This window comes from Brienomyrus brachyistius, unplaced genomic scaffold (assembly GCF_023856365.1).
Source record: "Brienomyrus brachyistius isolate T26 unplaced genomic scaffold, BBRACH_0.4 scaffold113, whole genome shotgun sequence".
In the NCBI taxonomy this organism is placed as follows: domain Eukaryota; kingdom Metazoa; phylum Chordata; class Actinopteri; order Osteoglossiformes; family Mormyridae; genus Brienomyrus; species Brienomyrus brachyistius.
Window position 1 is genome coordinate 390,219 of NW_026042388.1, and position 20,377 is coordinate 410,595.

Sequence of the window (20,377 nt, forward strand, 5' to 3'; positions counted from 1 at the left end):
AGCCATGCATGTCGTCACGGGAGAATTGCCCCCCTGCCCCTCCAGAACCACCCCTGGTAATGAGCGGTTATTTTTTACACTTGGTCCCATCCTCGCAGGTTTAATTTTAAAGGCACAGTCCAAGTCCACTGCCTCCAGAACCATAGCTATCTCCCCTTTTCCATTCTCTTGCCCCAGAATACTGACAGCTGCACCTCATTTACTTAATTGCATAGTGCTATATAGCTAGCTTACCCAGTTTAATCATGCAGTGTGAGAACTGGTGCATTATTGTGCATTTATTGAGTGTACGATCTCCCAGGTCTTTACCTATCTCCTGCATTCTTCTTTATGTGTGCGATTACTAATCCCCTGTGTGACTGGTTCATCCAAAAGTGGACATGCAGTAATGCTGGACCGTTCATGATTGAGGTAGCATTGTAGTACAAAGCTGCTATTAAAATTCAAGAATCAAGAATTTTAACAAAACTATAACCATGTAATTTTACGTACAATACACAAAGCAGAGTAATTATTGTTAAACATGAAATAAATAGAAAAAATAGAAAAAAATAATAACAATAACCAGATAATAAATAAATATTGCTTCCAAAACCAAATGAAATAAAAGAAAGACAAATGAGAAATACTTTCCTTTGCTGTTTTAAAATACTACAGTATTTAGCTACAGATGTGGTTATCTTTGAACCTCTCGTGCAATGATCCTTAACAATAGAAATAGCCAATGGCAGTTCATTGTGACATTTTGCAGTAGCTAGCTAAGCCTTACAAGTTTCTATGTATCCCCAGAAATAAAATTACGAAAACCTGAACTAAAATACACAATGCTCACAGAAAGTCTTTGGACGCTTCCTTAATTCTGAAAAATATTGAAACTTTATAGGTTTCATAACAAAAGTCCATTGACAAGCGATGTTTAATATATCTGTACATGTCCTCCATACAGACATTTTATTTTTATTAAGTGTAATAATTGCTTTGATTGACTCATTCAGTTCTCTTCTTTCCATTTTGCTATAAATTGCAATTTGCAATTTAAACACAAATTGGTGTCTCATTTTATTGCAAAGGAGGTACTAATGAAAAGCACCGGATGAGACTGTTAATGAAGTTTTTAAAAGTTTTTCAATAGAGTAACATCTCTAAAACAAAAACTAATGGAACCACACCTAAAACTAAGCTAGATTTCAAATGAAAATAAAAAGTACAGTGGTGCCTGTGATTTAGGAACGCTGTGGTCAATGGACAATTTGGTTCACGGCCAAAAAGTTTGTGAAAGAAATGCATTGGTTCGCATTCAAAATTTTGTTGACGACCAGATTCCTCGACTAGATTCCTCGACCAGATTCCTTTCTATATACTAGTGCAGTACCGGCGGGACGCATGCCCCAGCATGTCCCATGTGCAATTGTAAATAGAAGGACCACAACAGTCACCGAACGAGCATCGAATCCAAATACACAGATGTAACACAAACACAAGGTTGTAAGATGCCAAACTGCAAGATGCACACACAGTGGAAGATTTACACACGCTAAATACACGTGAGGATCGGACCGGGGACACACAAGACACAAGCAAACACACGTGCGACAGTAGGGAAATGCAACCATTAACTTTAACAACAACAACAATACAAGGGTTAAGGACTGTTAATAAAGAGCGTGATTTCCCCGGTCTCCATGTCAATCTCTGCTCCCTCGATGCCTCGGTCCGCCTGTCGCCACTTTATATTCTGTTTTACTTTAAAGTTTTTACTATAAAAACCAGAAAATGAATTAACAAAAATTATTATTTAGTAGGCTTGTGAACGAATTAATCGAATTTCTATGCTTTCTTATGTGAAAATTTGCCTTAGTTCGCGTACAAATTCGTTCACGACCACTTTCCTGGAACGGTTTGTGTTCATGAACGACAGGTACCATTTTAATATGAAAAAATAACTTAAAATATCAAACCGATAATAACACTGATGTAAAAACATACACAAGTATATTGCCTTGCAGTACAAACATGTTTCATTTTAGTTTGTAGCAAACTGGGAGTCTTTATATTCCGGTAGCAAGGAATCATGTAAATTTCAGTATTTCTAGGCTTTCTCAGTCAACCATTCTTCAAATCCATTACCCATTTTGTTACTATTCTGGGGCCTGCATCACAAAGTTGGATTCCTTGATGAGCCGGATAACTGAGGATAAATAGCAGTGACTCTGGATTTTCGATATTATGATGGTGGTTCTCTTTTTAGTGTAACACATCACCACGGCACGTTATGCCACACGGCAAACCCGCTCCAGAGCAGGTTAGATTTCAGGATCACATATAGTTCTCAGACCAGTCAAGAACCCGGTATATTACCTGACATAACGAATGGGCTTTTCCAAAGCCTCGAATATGTTGTCCATGAGAATCCTGTGACTGCGGTAAAGTTAGCTCTGTTTTTGATATTCAGACTTCTGGCAGTGATATCTTTCTACAGGCAATCCAGATAATCAGCATTCCATTTAAAAATGGCAACACACGGTCTGCTTGTTATTATGAATGACAGCTAACTACAGTCAGGTCCATAAATACTGGGACATCGACACAATTCTAATCTTTTCGGCTCTATACACCACCACAATGGATTTGAAATTAAAGCAAGAAGATGTGTTTTCAGCTTTAATTTGAGGGTATTTGCATACAAATCAGGTGAACGGTGTAGGAATTACAACGGTCTGTATATGTGCCTCCCACTTTTTAAGGGACCAAAAGAAATGGGACAATTGGCTGCTTAACTGTTCCTTGCCCAGATGTATTATTCCCTCATTATCCTATTTACATGGAGCAGATAAAAGGTCTATAGAGTTTTTTGCACTAATATGAACACAGGGTGTTTTCAGTTACATACTGTATTTGTCACTGAACAAACTAATTGTTTGTTTATTGCACCATTCTCTGCAAAGTGCACTAATATGAAGTTAGCTAACCCTTAGTTGCTGTAATAGCCTGTACTCTTCTGGGAAGGCTTTCCATTAGATGCTGGAACATTGCTGGTGGAATTTGCTGCCATTCAGGTTGGGTATTGATGTTGGGCGACCAGGTCCCTCTCTGTGAGCTTGTGTGGCTGCCACTTTGCAGCTGAACTTGCTCCCAGATGTTTCTACTTCACAGTCACTTCACTTGACCAGAGCAGCTTTAGCAGGACAGAAATGTGAAGATGCGACTTGTTTGAAAGGTGTCCAATGGCGTCCAGTGACGGTGCCAGGTTGACTAACTTCTTCTGTATGACCATCCATTCTTTTGTCCATATAGTCCATAATGAATGGCACAAATCTATATAAAAAAAATGTGGATTAGTTGAAGACAATCTGTGTAAATTAAATCACATAGTAGATATTAAGGACTGCCTGACAATTAAACTCAAACAGATAATTTCTCAAATTCTATCTGTCTCATTACATTTCAGACAGCTACATTTTACATTATTCACACATTTAGAATTTTTGTCACATTTTTCCTGATGTACTATTGTAACACACCTTCATGATAGGTACAACATGCCTATGCCTGCATATGACCTGTTCTGCCACAGTCCACTTCCTGATCCACTGTATCATCTGCTTCCTGTTGTTCAGTGAAAACAGAAAGGACAGCTATGTAAGAAATATTCAGGAAGCAGCTGTCAAGACAAATACCCTGTTAAATATTTATCATGGGTGCAGTGACCTTATCATTCATTCTATGATAGTGAAAATGCTTGAGGAAAGATTAATGCAGATAAACACTTATCTTCCTTATTGAACAGAGATTAAGAAGACAACAAATATTGATGAAAAATATCAAACATAATGAGAAAGCAGTACTGAAGAAAAATGTTCTGTGAATTTTAATTGCTGAAGATTTAACGTAAAAATTACTACCTATTTGAAAAAAAAATGTAAAACTCTTTCCTATTTTGATCTAGAGATGGCAATACAAAACCTGTCATTAATCACCATCTTGATGGTAATATGCAAGATTTTGGGAACTGAGGCATTCACGGAAACCCCAGATTATCTTTCCCGGGTAAGTGATCTTTACACTAAAGAATTCTCTTTATCCCTGTTGCTTAGCCGCATCATTTTACATAGTATGGTACATGTGATCAATTAGAATGAGTTATTGTAGCGCCGGGCTGACTGAGGCATCGACAGGCACCGAACTTTAAGATGCACACACAATACATACGGGAGAGTTATACAAGATAAGAACATGCGAGGATCGGACAAGTTACACACAAGACACGGGAAAACAAACACGCTGCGATCTGGAAGGCAACTATAACCATAACAACAATACAAGGGCTATTTACAATTAAAAGCAGGGGCTGTTTACATTGCCCGCGAGCAAGCCAGGGTATGCTGACCCTCACCGGCGCTACATTCATTTGTTAACATATTCTGTGATAGGGCTGAATGATACTGGAAAAAGTTCACATTGCAATTTTTCAAATATTTCTGATATTTAGGAGTTGAAAATTAACTACATAGGCAAATATAACTTTTCTACTAACAGAGTACAGTATATCAAATAAGTTGGGGGTGCCATGAGTTCGCAGAAATAGTGCACGCCTTGCTGTAAACACCAAATCCAAATCTCCGATTGTTCTGAGGTAGACAGTCTGCAAAGGATGATACATTTAGAGAAAAAAAATTGTAGTGTTTTACAATTCTTCAGTAAACTCCGTTATGTCCAAAAACATTCTACTTAAGTGGAGTGTCTAAATTGACTGTATATATGACTTGACTGAGTGTACACCAGTTGCAAGATATATTATATTAAATTATATTATATAAGAACATAAAAACTATACAAACGAGAGGAGGCCATTCGGCCCATCAAGCTCGCTTGGGGAGAACTAAACTAATAGCTCAGAGTCGTTAAAATCTTATCTAGCTCTGATTTAAAGGAGCCCAAGGATTCAGCTTGCACTACATTATCAGGAAGACTATTCCATACTCTGACTACGCGCTGTGTAAAGAAGTGCTTCCTTAAATCCAGTTTGAAATGTTCTCCCGCTAATTTCCACCTATGGCCACCAGTTTGTGTATTTGAACTAATGCTGAAGTAACTATTTGGTTGAACAGCATCCAAACCTGTTAGAATCTTATATACCTGGATCATGTCCCCCCTCAGTCTCCTTTGCTTGAGACCGAACAGATTTAGCTCAAGTAACCGTTCCTCGTATGACACTCCTCTAAGACCAGGAATAATTTTTGTGGCCCTAGGCTGCACCTTTTCTAAGGCCACAATGTCCTTTTTAAGATATGGTGACCAAACCTGCACACAATATTCTAGGTGAGGTCTCACCAAGGAACTGTATAATCTTAGCATTACCTCCCTTGACTTATACTCCACACACCTGGAAATATACCCCAACATCCTATTGGCCTTTTTTATTGCTTCCCCACACTGGCGAGAGTGGGACATGGAAGCATCAACATACACACCAAGGTCTTTTTCATGATCAGCTACCTTTATTTCAGTGGGACCCATAAAATACCTGTACTTTATATTTCTGCTCCCTACATGGAGTACCTTACATTTGTCTACGTTAAATTTCATCTACCAGGTATCGGCCCAGTCACTAATTAAATCAAGATCCCGCTGTAGCTGCTGAGCCGCTAATTCAGTATCTGCTATACCACCCACCTTGGTTTCATCTGCAAATTTCACCAGTTTACTGTATATATTGGTATCTATATCATTTATGTAAATTAGAAACAATAGTGGTCCTAAAATCGAACCCTGCGGTACCCCACTATAGACGCAGGCCCACTGTGACATTGTGCCTCTTATAACTACTCGCTGTTTCCTATCTGTTAACCAGTTATCAATCCAGGTCGCTACGGTACCTAAAATACCTGTCGCTTTGAGTTTAAGTAGGAGCCTCTTGTGGGGGACAACATCAAAAGCCTTTTGGAAATCTAAGTAGATGACATCATAGGCCTTCTTATCATCAACTTCCTGAGTAGCTTCCTCAAAAAACTCCAACAGATTTGTTAAACAGGATCTACCTCTCCTAAATCCATGCTGGCTATCCCGCAAAATGTTATTGGAGTCCAGGTAATCTACCATTTTCTCTTTGATTATAACCTCCATAACTTTACCAGTTATACAAGTTAGACTGATTGGCCTATAATTTGACAAATTACTTCTATCCCCTTTTTTGAAAATGGGCGTTATGTTGGCATGCTTCCAATCAGAAGGTACCACACCTTCAGATAAGGATTTTTGAAACAGTAAAGTTAACGGTCGGCAAATAATATCCCTCATCTCTTTTAACACTATAGGTAAGATGCCATCAGGGCCCTGTGATTTATTTATTTTGAGCTTAGCTAGGCTTTGCAAAACATCAGCTACAGTTATATATATATTAGTTATAGACGATGCTGGATCAGTAATAAGAACTGGTAAGTTACTAATGTCCTCAACAGTGAATACCCGTGCAAAACTCTCATTGAACTCATTTACTATATCAATGTCGTGTACTATTATAAGACCCTTACTATCCTGCAGATTAGTAATTTCAGGTTTTAGAGCTCTTTTAGAGTTAAAATACTGGAAGAAACTTTTAACGTCATCCTTAGCTTCCAATGCAATCATCCTTTCGACATTTCTTTTGGCTGTCTAATATCATTTTTTAACTCAGCCTGTAGACTTAGATATTCCTGCTTTATTCTGTCATCATCAGTTATTTTCAATTTCTGGAACAAAGCCCTTTTCCTCCTTACTTTATACTTTATTTCCCTAGTAAACCACCTAGGTTGCAATTTCCTAGATTTATTCTTGCTGGAAACAGGTATGAAGTCCTCTTGCACTTGCAATAATGTGTTTTTAAAAAATTCCCAGGCCTCTTTAACAGTTTTGTTATTTAACTCCATCCAGTTCACAGTTTCTAGTTTTAGTCTCATACACTTAAAGTCAGCCTTCCTAACATTATATATTTTTGATTTGGACTTAGCTCTTCGAACACTAAACTTAACCTCAAATTTGACTATGTTATGATCGCTACTGTCAAGTGGTTCCAAAACGTCTAATTTACCAATCCTGTCCTGGTTATTAGAGAGATCAAGATCAAGAATGGCATCTCCCCTGGTAAGGGTATTAATAAACTGAGTAAAAAAACAATCCTGTACTAATTCCACCATCTACAGAACATTTTCAGAAGAGCCAGTGACAATGTCCCACTGCATCCCTGGTAGATTAAAATCTCCCATAACTACCACATCATTTTTATTGCTCATAATCCTGATATCACTGTATAACAATCTGCTTTCCTCAGCAGCTACATTAGGTGTTCTGTAACAAACACCGACAATTAGGCTATTTGAGTTTTTAGCATCTAATTTTACCCATATTGCTTCCGTAGTTTTATTTATATCAGTAAGTTCCCTTGCCTGCAAGTTTTGCTTTACATATACTGCAACACCACCTCCCTTTTTACCTATACGATCTTTACGGAACAATGTGTAGCCATCCATATTATATTCTTGTCCATCCTTTTCTCTCAACCACGTTTCAGTTATTCCAATAAAAACATAAGAGTCCGATGAGATAAAAGCCTCTAAATCATGAATTTTATTCCTAATACTCCTAGCGTTCAAATACAGACAACAAAGGGTAGGCCTATTACGGTGCCCACTTATAATATGATTATTTGGGGCTTTCCGTTTCCCCCCACTTACATACTTAACTAACCTCCCTGCCCCCCCAGTCCCTAGTTTAAACATTCCTCAACTACTCTACACATACGCCTCCCCAATACACTGGTTCCCCTCTGGTTCAGGTGCAACCCATCTGGCTTGTACAGATCCCACCTGTTCCGGAAGGTCCTCCAATGCCCCATAAACCTAAACCCCTCCTTCCTACACCATCCTTTTAGCCACGCATTTAATCTCCTTATCTCAGCTAACTTAGCCTGACTTGCATGTGGCACGGGGAGTATTTCAGAAAATACCACCGTGGACGTTCTGCTTCTAAGCTTATTGGCGACTTCTATAAATTTATCCTGCAGAACAGCCCTTCTACCCTTGCCTATGTCATTGGTGCCAACATGCACCACGACAACTGGATCCACCCCAGCTGGGGCCAAAAGTTTATCCACACGATCTGGAAGGTCTCCTACCTGGGCACCAGGCAGGCAAGACACCGTACGGGACCCTGTATCACGCGTGCACACATTCAATCATTAAAAATGATTGCTGGATGGATCAATAAATTCACTCAATTATTGATTGTTAGTGATAGAGACATACATATACACACACACAGACACACACACATGCCCAATACTGTACTCATATCTTTTTTGGAACTGTCTATTTATTTCTACGGGGAAAACTTTAATCCCAGCGATGACAACCTTAATTCCTACCCAGTCCTAACCCTAACAATAAGTTACCAAACAAAATACAAGTCTTTTGGCATTTTTTCTTTTTTGACTGCAGTCACAGATTTATATAAAGTATTTTATAAAACTGAACAAATCGTCCCCGCAACAGGTTCCCACAGTGTAATGTGTATGTGACCCACGCACCTACATACAAACAAACACACATTATCATTCAGGCAGGATCTTGTATGTTTAAATACATTTCTATGAATGTATACATTTTAGGTAACAAACATGGACACGAGCATTCCAACGGAAGAAAGTAGGCAAAAATGCGACGGTAAGGAAATGTGTATCTTTGAAAAAAGCATGATTGATGTAATACTACAAAATGTCTTACATGTATTTCAAGGCAGGATGCATTTTGTACCAAATAGCCACCACTGAGTCAGATATTAGCTGGTGACTTAAAAGAAGAGATAGTGAAATTGCTAAATAGTTTTTTTTTTCTTTCAGCTATGGAAACTGAATTGGACTATGCCATTGACATTGAGGTGACCGTGTCAGATATCGCAGTGATAAATGATCTGAGGAACCTGCTTGCAACAACATCATTCCCATACCCACTGACTAACACCATTGAAGTAACTGGGGTGAACTTAACAACAGGTAAAAGCAATCGCTTGCAGATTGTTTCCTCAGCATTTCTTCCACGTTATCTAACGGACATTTTTATTTATGCTGTTACGCTGGAGGAAAGCTATTCTTCTAGCTGCATTTATCAATAATTTTGATGGGATAGCAATATTTAAAAAACTTCTTCTTTTCATTACCTAAGGAAAAGGGTAATTTTGCTGACATGAATAACTTGAAAACACCGATTACATCTGACTATCTCATTCTTGCTTCCTCAGTTTGTTACCCGAATGGTAATGAATTCCAGTGCAGGTGTGAAGAGCGGATTGCCTTGTCGAATGACAGCTGTGTTCTGTACACCCATTGTGATGACATCATTCAAGGCACATGCAGATGCATCAATGCAATACCGGCCGATGGACAGTTTTGCCAATCACAGCCACGTAAGAACACTTCTTGCTTATTCCTAATATCTTTCTTTCCAAATGTCAGATCAGAGGGAATTGTTGATACTACTTTAATTTCTAATTACATTAAAAAGTATATATGTAGACATCTCCCGTAAGATGTAGGGTCTGTTATGTTTTCTACAATGCATTTCCTACAATAAGAAGAAGATTGGAAATGACTAGGCCCACTAGATGTTCCTTAATGAAATATGAGATGTGACGGCAAACTTAGACTAAAGAGAATTTCAGACCTGAACTATCTTCCTGTCATCTGTAGCGTGGCACATCAAAAACAAGCCTTCATGTCCTCTGCTGTTTAGAATCCCTCATGACATAATGGAGAAAGTTACTTATTGGCTTCTGTCTTCAAGTATGATCAACTTTCTGTCACGCCCGGCTCGTCCGCTCCTCCTGTGTGCCACGCCCCCTGCTTACCCACGTGTGTTTCCCGAATTGTACCCAGCTGTTTCCGTTTGCTGTCATTCAGTCTTGTGTATTTAAGTCCTGGTCTCCCCAGTTTGCTTTGTCTGTCATTGATGTTGTCGATGCCCATGTCCTGTCCTGCCTTGCCTCTATTAAATCCCCGTATACCCCGTACTCCGTTTGCCTTGCCTTCTCCTTACCCGCACGATCGCCCGTCAGCTACACCCCCGATCGTGACACTTTCTGTATGTAGAACCTTTTCGTCTCGCCTATCATACAGCTCCCAAAACTGAATTGGACTATGACATTGACATTGAGGTGACCGTGTCAGATATCGCAATGATAAATGATCTGAGGAACCTGCTTGCAACAACATCATTCCCATACCCAATGACTAACACCATTGAAGTAACTGGGGTGAACTTAACTACAGGTAAAAGCAATCGTTTGCACATTGTTTCCTCAGCATTTCTTTCACGTTATCTAACCAACATTTTCATCTATGCTGTTACCCTGGAGGAAAGCGATTCTTCTAGCTGCATTTATTAATAATTTTGATGGGATAGCAATATTTGAAAAACTTCTTCTTTTTATTACCTAAGGAAAAGGGTAATTTTGCTGACATGAATAACTTGAAAACACCTATTACATCTGACTATCTCATTCTTGCTTCCTCAGTTTGTTACCCGAATGGTAATGGATTCCAGTGCAGGTGTGAAGAGCGGTTTGCCTTGTCGTATGACAGTTGTGTTTTGTACACCCCTTGTGATGACATCATTCAAGGCACATGCAGATGCATCAATGCAATACCGGCCGATGGACAGTTTTGCCAATCACAGCCACGTAAGAACACTTCTTGCTTATTCCTAATATCTTTCTTTCCAAATGTCAGATCAGAGGGAATTGTTGATACTACTTTAATTTATAATTACATTAAAAAGTATATATGTAGATATCTCCCGTAAGATGTAGGGTCTGTTATGTTTTCTACAATGCATTTCCTACAATAAGAAGAAGATTGGAAATGACTAGGCCCACTAGATGTTCCTTAATGAAATATGAGATGTGACGGCAAACTTAGACTAAAGAGAATTTCAGACCTGAACTATCTTCCTGTCATCTGTAGCGTGGCACATCAAAAACAAGCCTTCATGTCCTCTGCTGTTTAGAATCCCTCATGACATAATGGAGAAAGTTACTTATTGGCTTCTGTCTTCAAGTATGATCAACTTTCTGTCACGCCCGGCTCGTCCGCTCCTCCTGTGTGCCACGCCCCCTGCTTACCCACGTGTGTTTCCCGAATTGTACCCAGCTGTTTCCGTTTGCTGTCATTCAGTCTTGTGTATTTAAGTCCTGGTCTCCCCAGTTTGCTTTGTCTGTCATTGATGTTGTCGATGCCCATGTCCTGTCCTGCCTTGCCTCTATTAAATCCCCGTATACCCCGTACTCCGTTTGCCTTGCCTTCTCCTTACCCGCACGATCGCCCGTCAGCTACACCCCCGATCGTGACACTTTCTGTATGTAGAACCTTTTCGTCTCGCCTATCATACAGCTCCCAAAACTGAATTGGACTATGACATTGACATTGAGGTGACCGTGTCAGATATCGCAATGATAAATGATCTGAGGAACCTGCTTGCAACAACATCATTCCCATACCCAATGACTAACACCATTGAAGTAACTGGGGTGAACTTAACTACAGGTAAAAGCAATCGCCTGCACATTGTTTCCTCAGCATTTCTTTCACGTTATCTAACCAACATTTTCATCTATGCTGTTACCCTGGAGGAAAGCGATTCTTCTAGCTGCATTTATTAATAATTTTGATGGGATAGCAATATTTGAAAAACTTCTTCTTTTTATTACCTAAGGAAAAGGGTAATTTTGCTGACATGAATAAATTGAAAACACCGATTTACATCTGACTGTCTCATTCTTGCTTCCTCAGTTTGTTACCCGAATGGTAATGGATTCCAGTGCAGGTGTGAAGAGCGGTTTGCCTTGTCGTATGACAGTTGTGTTTTGTACACCCCTTGTGATGACATCATTCAAGGCACATGCACATGCATCAATGGAATACCGTCTGATGGACAGTTTTGCGAACCACAACCACGTAAGAACGATTCTTTTTTACTCCTTATATCCTTCTTTCCAAGTATTGAATCAGAGGCATTTCTGGATGAGACTTTAATTTATATTTACGTTAAAAATTACACGTGTATAAATGACCCATAATAAGAGGAAGACGGGAAGTGAATAAATATGCTATTTGATCCTTGATTAGACTAGAGAATTTGAGACCCAATCTGCCTTCCTCTTATCAGTAGCATGGCATATCAACAACTAGCCTTTGTGACCTCTGCTGTTTTGATTTCCTCATAATATAACGGACAGTTACTTTTTGGCTTTTGTTTTCAAGTATGATTGACTTTTTGCGTGTATGACTTTTTCGTCTTGCCTATCATACAGCTACCACAGTATTGGTCACTTGTAGTTATGAACGTGAACCGTGAAGATTGAGAAATCCGATCTGAGCAAAAAATCGGAATTGAATGATGTGGCTGGCAGTGTGAAGGTAGCCTTAGAGATGACGTAAGGCAGTAGTGCTTTGCTCTAGGTTTAAAAAAAGGCATGGGGAATTAACAAAAGGGGGAGAGAAGTGTTCAGCGACTGGGATGGAGCTTGTGTTATTTTATTATTAATATAAAACTAGTCGAACCCGGAGGATCGGTCACACTAGCAAAACAACAAGAAAAAGAAATATTGCAATGGGATAGGGGTGAAGTCAATGTTAGGCTGCCTACCTGACCAGCTCACAATTTTTTCAGTCATTTACCATTTCACGAAACATGAACTGGCACTAGATGACTGCCAAACATGAAACACGAAATGATTACATTATTGGTATAATTGCAAACTATGGGTCCTGTAATAACGATCTGAAGTGTACAGTGTGAAGCGTATGGTCCAAGTTCATTTAGGCCACGGCCGGGGCTGGGGGGGGGGGGGGGTGCATAGTTCAAAAGGGTTGTATTTAGTCACATAACCAAACAAATTGTCATCTCCTATTCCCTTTAAAAGCCAGCTGTACTTACACCTTGGCAGATTGCTTTATAATGGCGGATTTGTCAGGTAGCAGAATAACATTTCTCTGTAAAGGAAACAGATCTACGCCTGTGCATATGCGAACGAGCGACGCGTAGCAGTGACCAATAACCGCAATGGATTATGGTCCTCATAGTTCCTGCGATTGGACCTGCAGTTTTGCAAACGATTTCTTGTCATTTCTGAACAAAACGTTCAGCAGCAGCATCTTACGAACTGCTGCCACCAAAGAAAGTATGGTGGGGAATATTTAAGGCCAATTTATACGATACTACTGATCCCCCTCCCACCAACAAAATACATTCATTGCTTCCCGATGTCACAGTGGAAGGTGTACATGATGTTGCTCCTGGCTGTGTAGCAATACCATGTAACGCAGCACGAACTACTGCCAAAATTGCACGTTCTATGGCGTCTAAGTGAGCGGAATTCGCCATGTTGTCCTGCATCAGCCCTAACCTGCAACCACTTTGCACGTTCACGTTGGTACTGCCCATTTCTATGCAAATGTGCATGGCTAATTTGCATATGTTCACAATATTTAGAGTCTACATTTAACATTTATATTTAACATTTAGCATTTAAGTTTTACATTTAACATTTAGCATTTATATTTAACATTTAAGTTTTACATTTAGCCATCCATCTATCCATCATCTTCCGCTTAATCTGGGGTCGGGTCGCGGTTACATTTAGCATTTATATTTAACATTTATATTTGACATTCAACATTTATATTTGACATTCAACATTTATATTTGACATTTAATATTTATATTTACATTTAAGCTTTACATTTAACGTTTATATATAGCCAGACCTTTTATATTTACATATGATAAAAAAATTTTGATCATAATCTACACAGCAAAAAAAATTTATGATCTCGTGAAGGCTCGAACAAGTTGAACGGACCCTGTAGCACCGCCCCTCCCCCTCCTGCTCAATGCAGACACGCATCGTGTGGTTGACCAATCCGTACGGCTTGAAAAAATAGAATAGAGTAAGAAAACAAGCGGATCTGACTCGATCGTTCACTTCGAAGAGCCGGCTCCAAGAGCCATTTCGTTTGCGACTAACACATCACTACTCAAGAGCTTCTTTCACAGCCAGTAGTTCTCGGTTCCCGATGTCATAATTCCGCTCGGTGGCTGAGAGCTTGCAGGAAAAGATGGCACAAGGGGGTACCTTACCATCAGAGGCCTGTTCGGACAGCACTGCACCCACCTCGACTTCGGAGGCATCTACTTCGATGAAAAAAGGCTTAGCGAGGTCTGGCTGGTGTAGGACAGGAGCTCTGCAGAACAGGGTCTTCAGTTCAGGGGAATGGATGGATGGATGGATTGGGGGTCAGGTTTGCTGAGCAGCCTCGGACAAGCCAGCGTCGTCAGCCATGCTGAGTTGATGTTCGAGGAGACACAGTCAGAAAGCTCAGCTTCCACAAAAGCGGCAAAGGTTTCTGGGGCTCTGTGCCCATCCACTTGAGCACAATCTCCTTATCTGCCTCAAGTTATAGAGTTCACAGATGCAGCAGCTGGGTCTAGTATTGCTGCTTTTTAATTTCCTCACTCAGTGAGCTGAATCCAATATTATCCCAGGACTCTCCCCGTTTACGCAAACTCACACCAGATTCCCCTGACCCAGAAATAGGCTGGGATTTTATGGCCCCCGGCCAGACCCCTAAATGGGTCAACTCCTCCAGTAGGACTGCCTTGATTGCCTTCTTGGTGGGGCTGTTCAGGATCACCATGTTGAAGAAGCCCGCTATTTTAAGCAGGTCTGCCTTCCTACATAGTTCTAGCTGTTCCGGCAACAGAATCATGCTAAATTGGACCAAATCCAAATGAGCCATAATCCACACCCACCAGCACTTTTCTACACACAACAAACCAACCCGGATCTCTCACACCCAAAGCAAGACGAGCCCCAAAATTCTGTTACGGACCCCCAGTCTAAGGGGTTGGGGAGTAACAGGATAGCGAGAATTGATATTTCAGAAACAAGCCAAACTCATACATGAGTAAAGTGAGTCAAAAGCATAGCAAACACAACCTACCAGCAAGAGCAACACCACCAAGGGCTGTCTTTCATACCGTCCGGGGTTCTTTTCTTGGGTTCCGGACTGGTCACTTCCGCTGGGGTGGAGCCTTGGGTGAAATGTTGTCCCGAAAACCACGTCATCATAAAGCAATAATCTGAATACGAATTCCATGCCGTAAAACACATTTGAAATAACATAAAACACCTAACATTTGTGTTTAGTATCTCAATAACTACAATTGCAGTTAGCAAAATGGTAATAACAGAACTGAGTCAGTCAAAAAAAATTACGACACTTAATAAAAAGAAAATGTCAGTGTGGAAGATATGTGCATTATTATACAATTAAGCAAGCATCCCAAGACTTTATGTGAGCAGTGCAGATTTGGGCGGTATTGAGGAAGCAAAAGTTAGATATTGCCGAAGCCTACTTAGACAGCTCATGCCCTTTACGTAGTTCACATCTTTCTCTCTTGTGTGCCTTTTATATTATGCCACAGTATACAGTATTTTTATAATATTTTCAAATGTTGATTCCATGTTAACATAGAAGCCTATTGTATGTACTGTATATGTACATGTATTTGAGTTATTTTAGGCTGATTTGAGATGTTCTGCAGCTTAACTACAGAAAGCTGTAGGGTTTAGTTCTAGATATATTGCATTACAAAATAAATGCAATTAAAAATTGTTACAATTTTATTTTGCTTGTGTTTGCTGAGCCAATACTACAGTCTGATTGTCCCCATCATAGCTGTTTGTAAATTTTATGGCCCGACTGCAGACTGAAATTGCTCATTCCTGATTTAGGTTTTATGGCTCAGGCTGAGAAATTCCAATAATGTTCTGGCTCGGGCTGGGTGCGAGTTGACATTTCAGACTTGTGCAGGGCTCTAGAGTAAAGTACAGTATGTCAGTGTTTCCCAACCGAGTCCTTGGGGACCGCCAGACAGTCCACATTTTTGCTCCCTTCCAGCTCCCAGTCAATCAAGAACTCAAAGTACCTGGTACAGTACAGGTGTGTTAGGAACTGAGAGGGAACAAAAAGACTGAGAAACAGTGCAGTAATATTTTACTTATGGCAGATCAATGCTTGTGTCCAGATGGTTGTTGGTTTGAATCCCATGTCCAACAGAGTAACCATATCACTGTTGACCCTTTGAGCAAGGCCATTGACCCCAGCTGCTCCAGGGATGCTGGATGCTGGGGGTTTTGTGAAATGCATTAGCAGATCTGATTGTTACTGTATGATTGCATGCTAACAGCTTCTCTCCTCCTTATTTCTTTAAGCATTTTTGCAGGCATTTACAATGAACTATGATATTATATATCCTGGTACCACTTTGCAGCTGACTTGTGTGGTTCCAGTAATTATGCAAATGGGAACTGGGTCATGGTTCGTGAATGATATGCTGGTGTCAAACAATACAAAGTATTCAATCACCAATTCACCTCCCACACTGACTGTTCAGGACATGAGCGGTGATGACACCGGTAAGTAGATTACCAACTTATGATATTTAGGTTAAAATAAATCAACCATGAGAGAGTATCAATGCACAGTAAAGAGTGCAATAGCAATGGTATTAAATGGTAATGAGATACTCTGTGTGCGTGTATGTCACAACCCAACCAAACTGTGTGTATAGTTTTATGTTGCTGTGATACATCCAATAACTTATTTCTCAGGTTGCATGCACTCAGCTTTATCCAAATATTATAAATTTAGAATAGATATAAATTTATAGATTTTTGTTAACAAAAATTATTGAATTAATTAATAATTATTTCTTAAATTAAATGATTAAGCAAGACTAACACCTTTTATAGTATGTTAGTAATGGGATGTAATTTATGGAATGCCATGATACTGAAAATGAAGTATTTAAAGATATGCTAAATAACAAAAAACGTTAAGCACCTAGACAGAGTGGTGGAAATAAAATGAATCTGCACATGGTGGAAGGTTATGTGACTGTATCTCAATGATTATAATATCAGATCAAACAGACAACAGAGTTGGCAGTATGGGCCCACTGCTGGTCCCATGTTAGTAGGGTGTGGAATGACCTGAAGTCATTCCCTATGGCTCCCTACACCATGATGTCATACCCTATGGCTCCATACACCATGATGTCATTCCCTATGGCTCCCTACACCATGATGTCATACCCTATGGCTCCCTACACCATGATGTCATTCCCTATGGCTCCCTACACCATGATGTCATACCCTATGGCTCCCTACACCATGATGTCATTCCCTATGGCTCCCTACACCATGATGTCATACCCTATGGCTCCCTACACCATGATGTCATTCCCTATGGCTCCCTATACCATGAGGCCAGGAGTAACGCCGGTGTGTCTTTCCACAACATTGGTAGGATTAGTCCTCTCCCCTCGTCACTGCCATGCGCACACATGACAGTCATCCGTAATAATGCAGATTTTACGGCGCCACTCCAAACGCAGCCGTCTCTGCGCTGGTATTAACGGCAGTTTACGCATGGGACGGCGAACCCATAGTCCGCTTGATGCCAGTTGTCGAGACACAGTGCGGGATGACATGGGGTTCTGTAATGCTTGGCGCAGAATTCGATGATCCTCCCTTGGTGTGGTCTGTGACATCTGCATGCCCCACATGCTGGCTAATTGCACAGTACGACCACCCAGCCTCAGGCAAACCCACAATGTGACCCCTAACAAACTGTCAAGTGCTGCTAATGCTGTCTAATGCGTCTAAGAGGCAACCTCTGTGTCTGGTGACTAGACGTGCCAGCTCTTTGCAAGTCGAATCAATTACATACCCATCACTGGTCTGCAAGTGTACAAAATTACATCCAAATTGGACCATTACTTCTGGGTGCTTAACTTTTTTTTTCACTGAGTGTTTATCTACTGTATATAAATAAATTAGTAAATACTTGAATAATTAAATGTCATTTTATTTAAAAAAAATTTTTTTTTTCATAATTTCATAATAACATGTGTCTAATATGTATAATGCAAATGTGATTACTTAAATAATTCAAACTATCTTTCACAATAAAGTTCAGCTTTTCATGTATTTCTGAATGACGGTTGTATGAATCATCTTTTTATTTCATGATGCCAGAGCACTCTGTCAATCAGTCGGTGGGACTGAGCCTGTGATTTGCTAATCCTTTGTGATTCATTACTCAGCCTAGCAGATATAGGAACTAAATGGAAAAGTCCTGGGAAGCTGTGGAGGATATAAGGTAGATGAGTAGTTGGATATGTAGAGTAGCAGAGCAAATGCAGGAAAGAGGCTCTGTCAGGCCAAACCTCTCACCCTATGAAACGCTGTCAGGGTATACTCTGTGGGATAGAATACGCCTTCACATGGGATTTTCCCCTCTACATGTCTCCACATGGCATTTTTCACCCTTTAGACATGGTAAACATTCCTGTTTAAAAAAACCCATGTAGGCATGCATTTTCATACTGTGTCAGCACAGTACAAATGTACATGTTAAAAAATGTCTTTCAGTAGTACAATAAACCCAGGCTAATACTGATCTATTCTAGGGTTTAGTCTGTACTGCATTATATTGGTTTCCATCTGATAATATTTCAACTTTTAATAACCACTGAAACTCAAAATTTGGGAAAGATTTTAACAAATGTTTTCTCGGGAACACTTTATCCAGTCACACGCTCGATTCCACCCATCCAAATTGATTTACAGAGCGCAACATTATTATGAAAAGAAGCATCATGGGAAAATTTGCTGGTTTGGAAAACGTGGCATTCAGGAATACATCAGTGTGAACAATTGAACTTTATATTTTATAAATGAGTTCTCTGGCTAAGGTGCTTGGTAATATTTTATATGCTGTCAACTGTGAATAATGTCCATATTTTTGCCCTTGTTTTTCTCTTTATAATTTAGGAATATACATGTTCACGATGACTCAGTCAACCTTGACATTCACCTACGAGGAATTCATTTGGGTGACAGATGTCATTCCTCCCATTATTCAGCTGAACATGTTAGCAACTAATGTTCCATGTGGAGCAAATGAAAATATCCCACTGAACTGCTGTGTTACATACTACCTACTTAAAAATGTTACAGCAAAATGGATGGATGGTTCTGTTGAAATACCCTCTGGTAATTTTTATTCTTCAAAATAACTATCTAATTGTTTTATTGTCCTTTGCCAAGTTCCTGTACATTGTCCCACGGATATATAATTTACATAGGCAGTAATTATTTGATATTAGTGTATACATAATTTTCTTTAAAAGATGATTAAATTGATTTAATGTCCAGTTTGAATATTCGATCTGTTGAATATTGCAGTTGAATATTGTACATTTGATGTTTTTCATTTCACAGTACAGACCATAACAAACATGCTATGTGTCAGTATTGCATACCCAGTACCAAAGCAATGCAATACAAAGCAACTCACATGCGAAGTGATGGTCAAGAAAGAATCTGCAACTGAAATATTCACAGATGATGTGACAATAACGTTTTTCAGGGGAGGTACGATGTTAATGACTGTTTAAAAACAAGTGGCCCTATTCAGTGTGCAGCCCTATTCAAAATGAATTTTCATTCCCTTTGATAAAAATGCACTGTGCAATGCATTTTGTCCATTGGCAGCATTTCTGAAAAGTACTTATGTAATACCAGTAGAAGCATGTGTTTGCTTTTCAACTTAAAGCAATAATCCAACTTCACGTTTATTTATTCTAGCACCTGACTGTAATGACATAACATACGGTGCTGGTATGAATGGAAATACATCTACTGTTTCCAGCCCAGCAAATTTTATGGGCAGCAGCACTGCAGTTTGTGAAAATGGGAATTGGACCCTTGTGGAGGACAATTGTGTTTTTAGCCTAATAAAGACACTAGAGCTGTTTTCTCAGGTAGCACCTTTTGAAAGCTAATCATCCATCCACCCACCTGTTATCATACTGCTTACTCAGTATAAGGTGATACAGTACATCAATCATATATACATTGTGTCATTCTGAAGAATTGCAGTATGTTTCCACACATCATGCATGATTATACAGTGATAAGGAGAACATGCAGACTCCACACACACACACACACACACACACACACACACACACACACACACACACACACAGGGCGTACGTGTGATTTGATTTCCCAGCCCTGTAGATGTGAAGTAGCAGTACAGTACTATCCATTCAGCCACTGTGTCATTTCATATAGGTTAAGCTTACATTATGTATTACATTTCAAGGAAACTATTTATAGGGAAAAGTTCATGTTTTGTCTAAAATTCAGTTTTAAGGAACTAATTGCTCTATTGTTTGACCACTTGATTATCTACTATCTGTAATCAAAATATTGA

The 20,377-nt window shown here is 39.6% G+C and overlaps 2 protein-coding genes across 7 annotated transcripts in view; both read left to right on the forward strand.

The window, feature by feature from the left end:
• Positions 1-20,377, forward strand: part of LOC125727713 (adhesion G protein-coupled receptor F5-like) — an 81,766-nt gene that overhangs the window by 27,254 nt on the left and 34,135 nt on the right. The gene's annotated exons all lie outside the window — the stretch shown is intronic.
• Positions 1-20,377, forward strand: part of LOC125727714 (adhesion G protein-coupled receptor F5-like) — a 28,035-nt gene that overhangs the window by 1,877 nt on the left and 5,781 nt on the right. The window contains exons 2-13 of one of the 6 annotated variants that reach the window (XM_049004620.1): positions 3,947-4,047; positions 8,642-8,696; positions 8,873-9,025; positions 9,271-9,435; positions 10,145-10,297; positions 10,543-10,707; positions 11,417-11,569; positions 11,816-11,980; positions 16,303-16,506; positions 18,928-19,149; positions 19,378-19,530; positions 19,744-19,919. In XM_049004620.1, the coding sequence (XP_048860577.1) occupies positions 3,949-4,047; positions 8,642-8,696; positions 8,873-9,025; positions 9,271-9,435; positions 10,145-10,297; positions 10,543-10,707; positions 11,417-11,569; positions 11,816-11,980; positions 16,303-16,506; positions 18,928-19,149; positions 19,378-19,530; positions 19,744-19,919 (1,863 nt within the window). In that variant the 5' untranslated portion in view covers positions 3,947-3,948. The remainder of the gene's footprint in view (positions 1-3,946; positions 4,048-8,641; positions 8,697-8,872; positions 9,026-9,270; positions 9,436-10,144; positions 10,298-10,542; positions 10,708-11,416; positions 11,570-11,815; positions 11,981-16,302; positions 16,507-18,927; positions 19,150-19,377; positions 19,531-19,743; positions 19,920-20,377) is intronic. The other 5 variants (XM_049004621.1, XM_049004624.1, XM_049004622.1 and 2 more) reach the window with 5 other exon arrangements.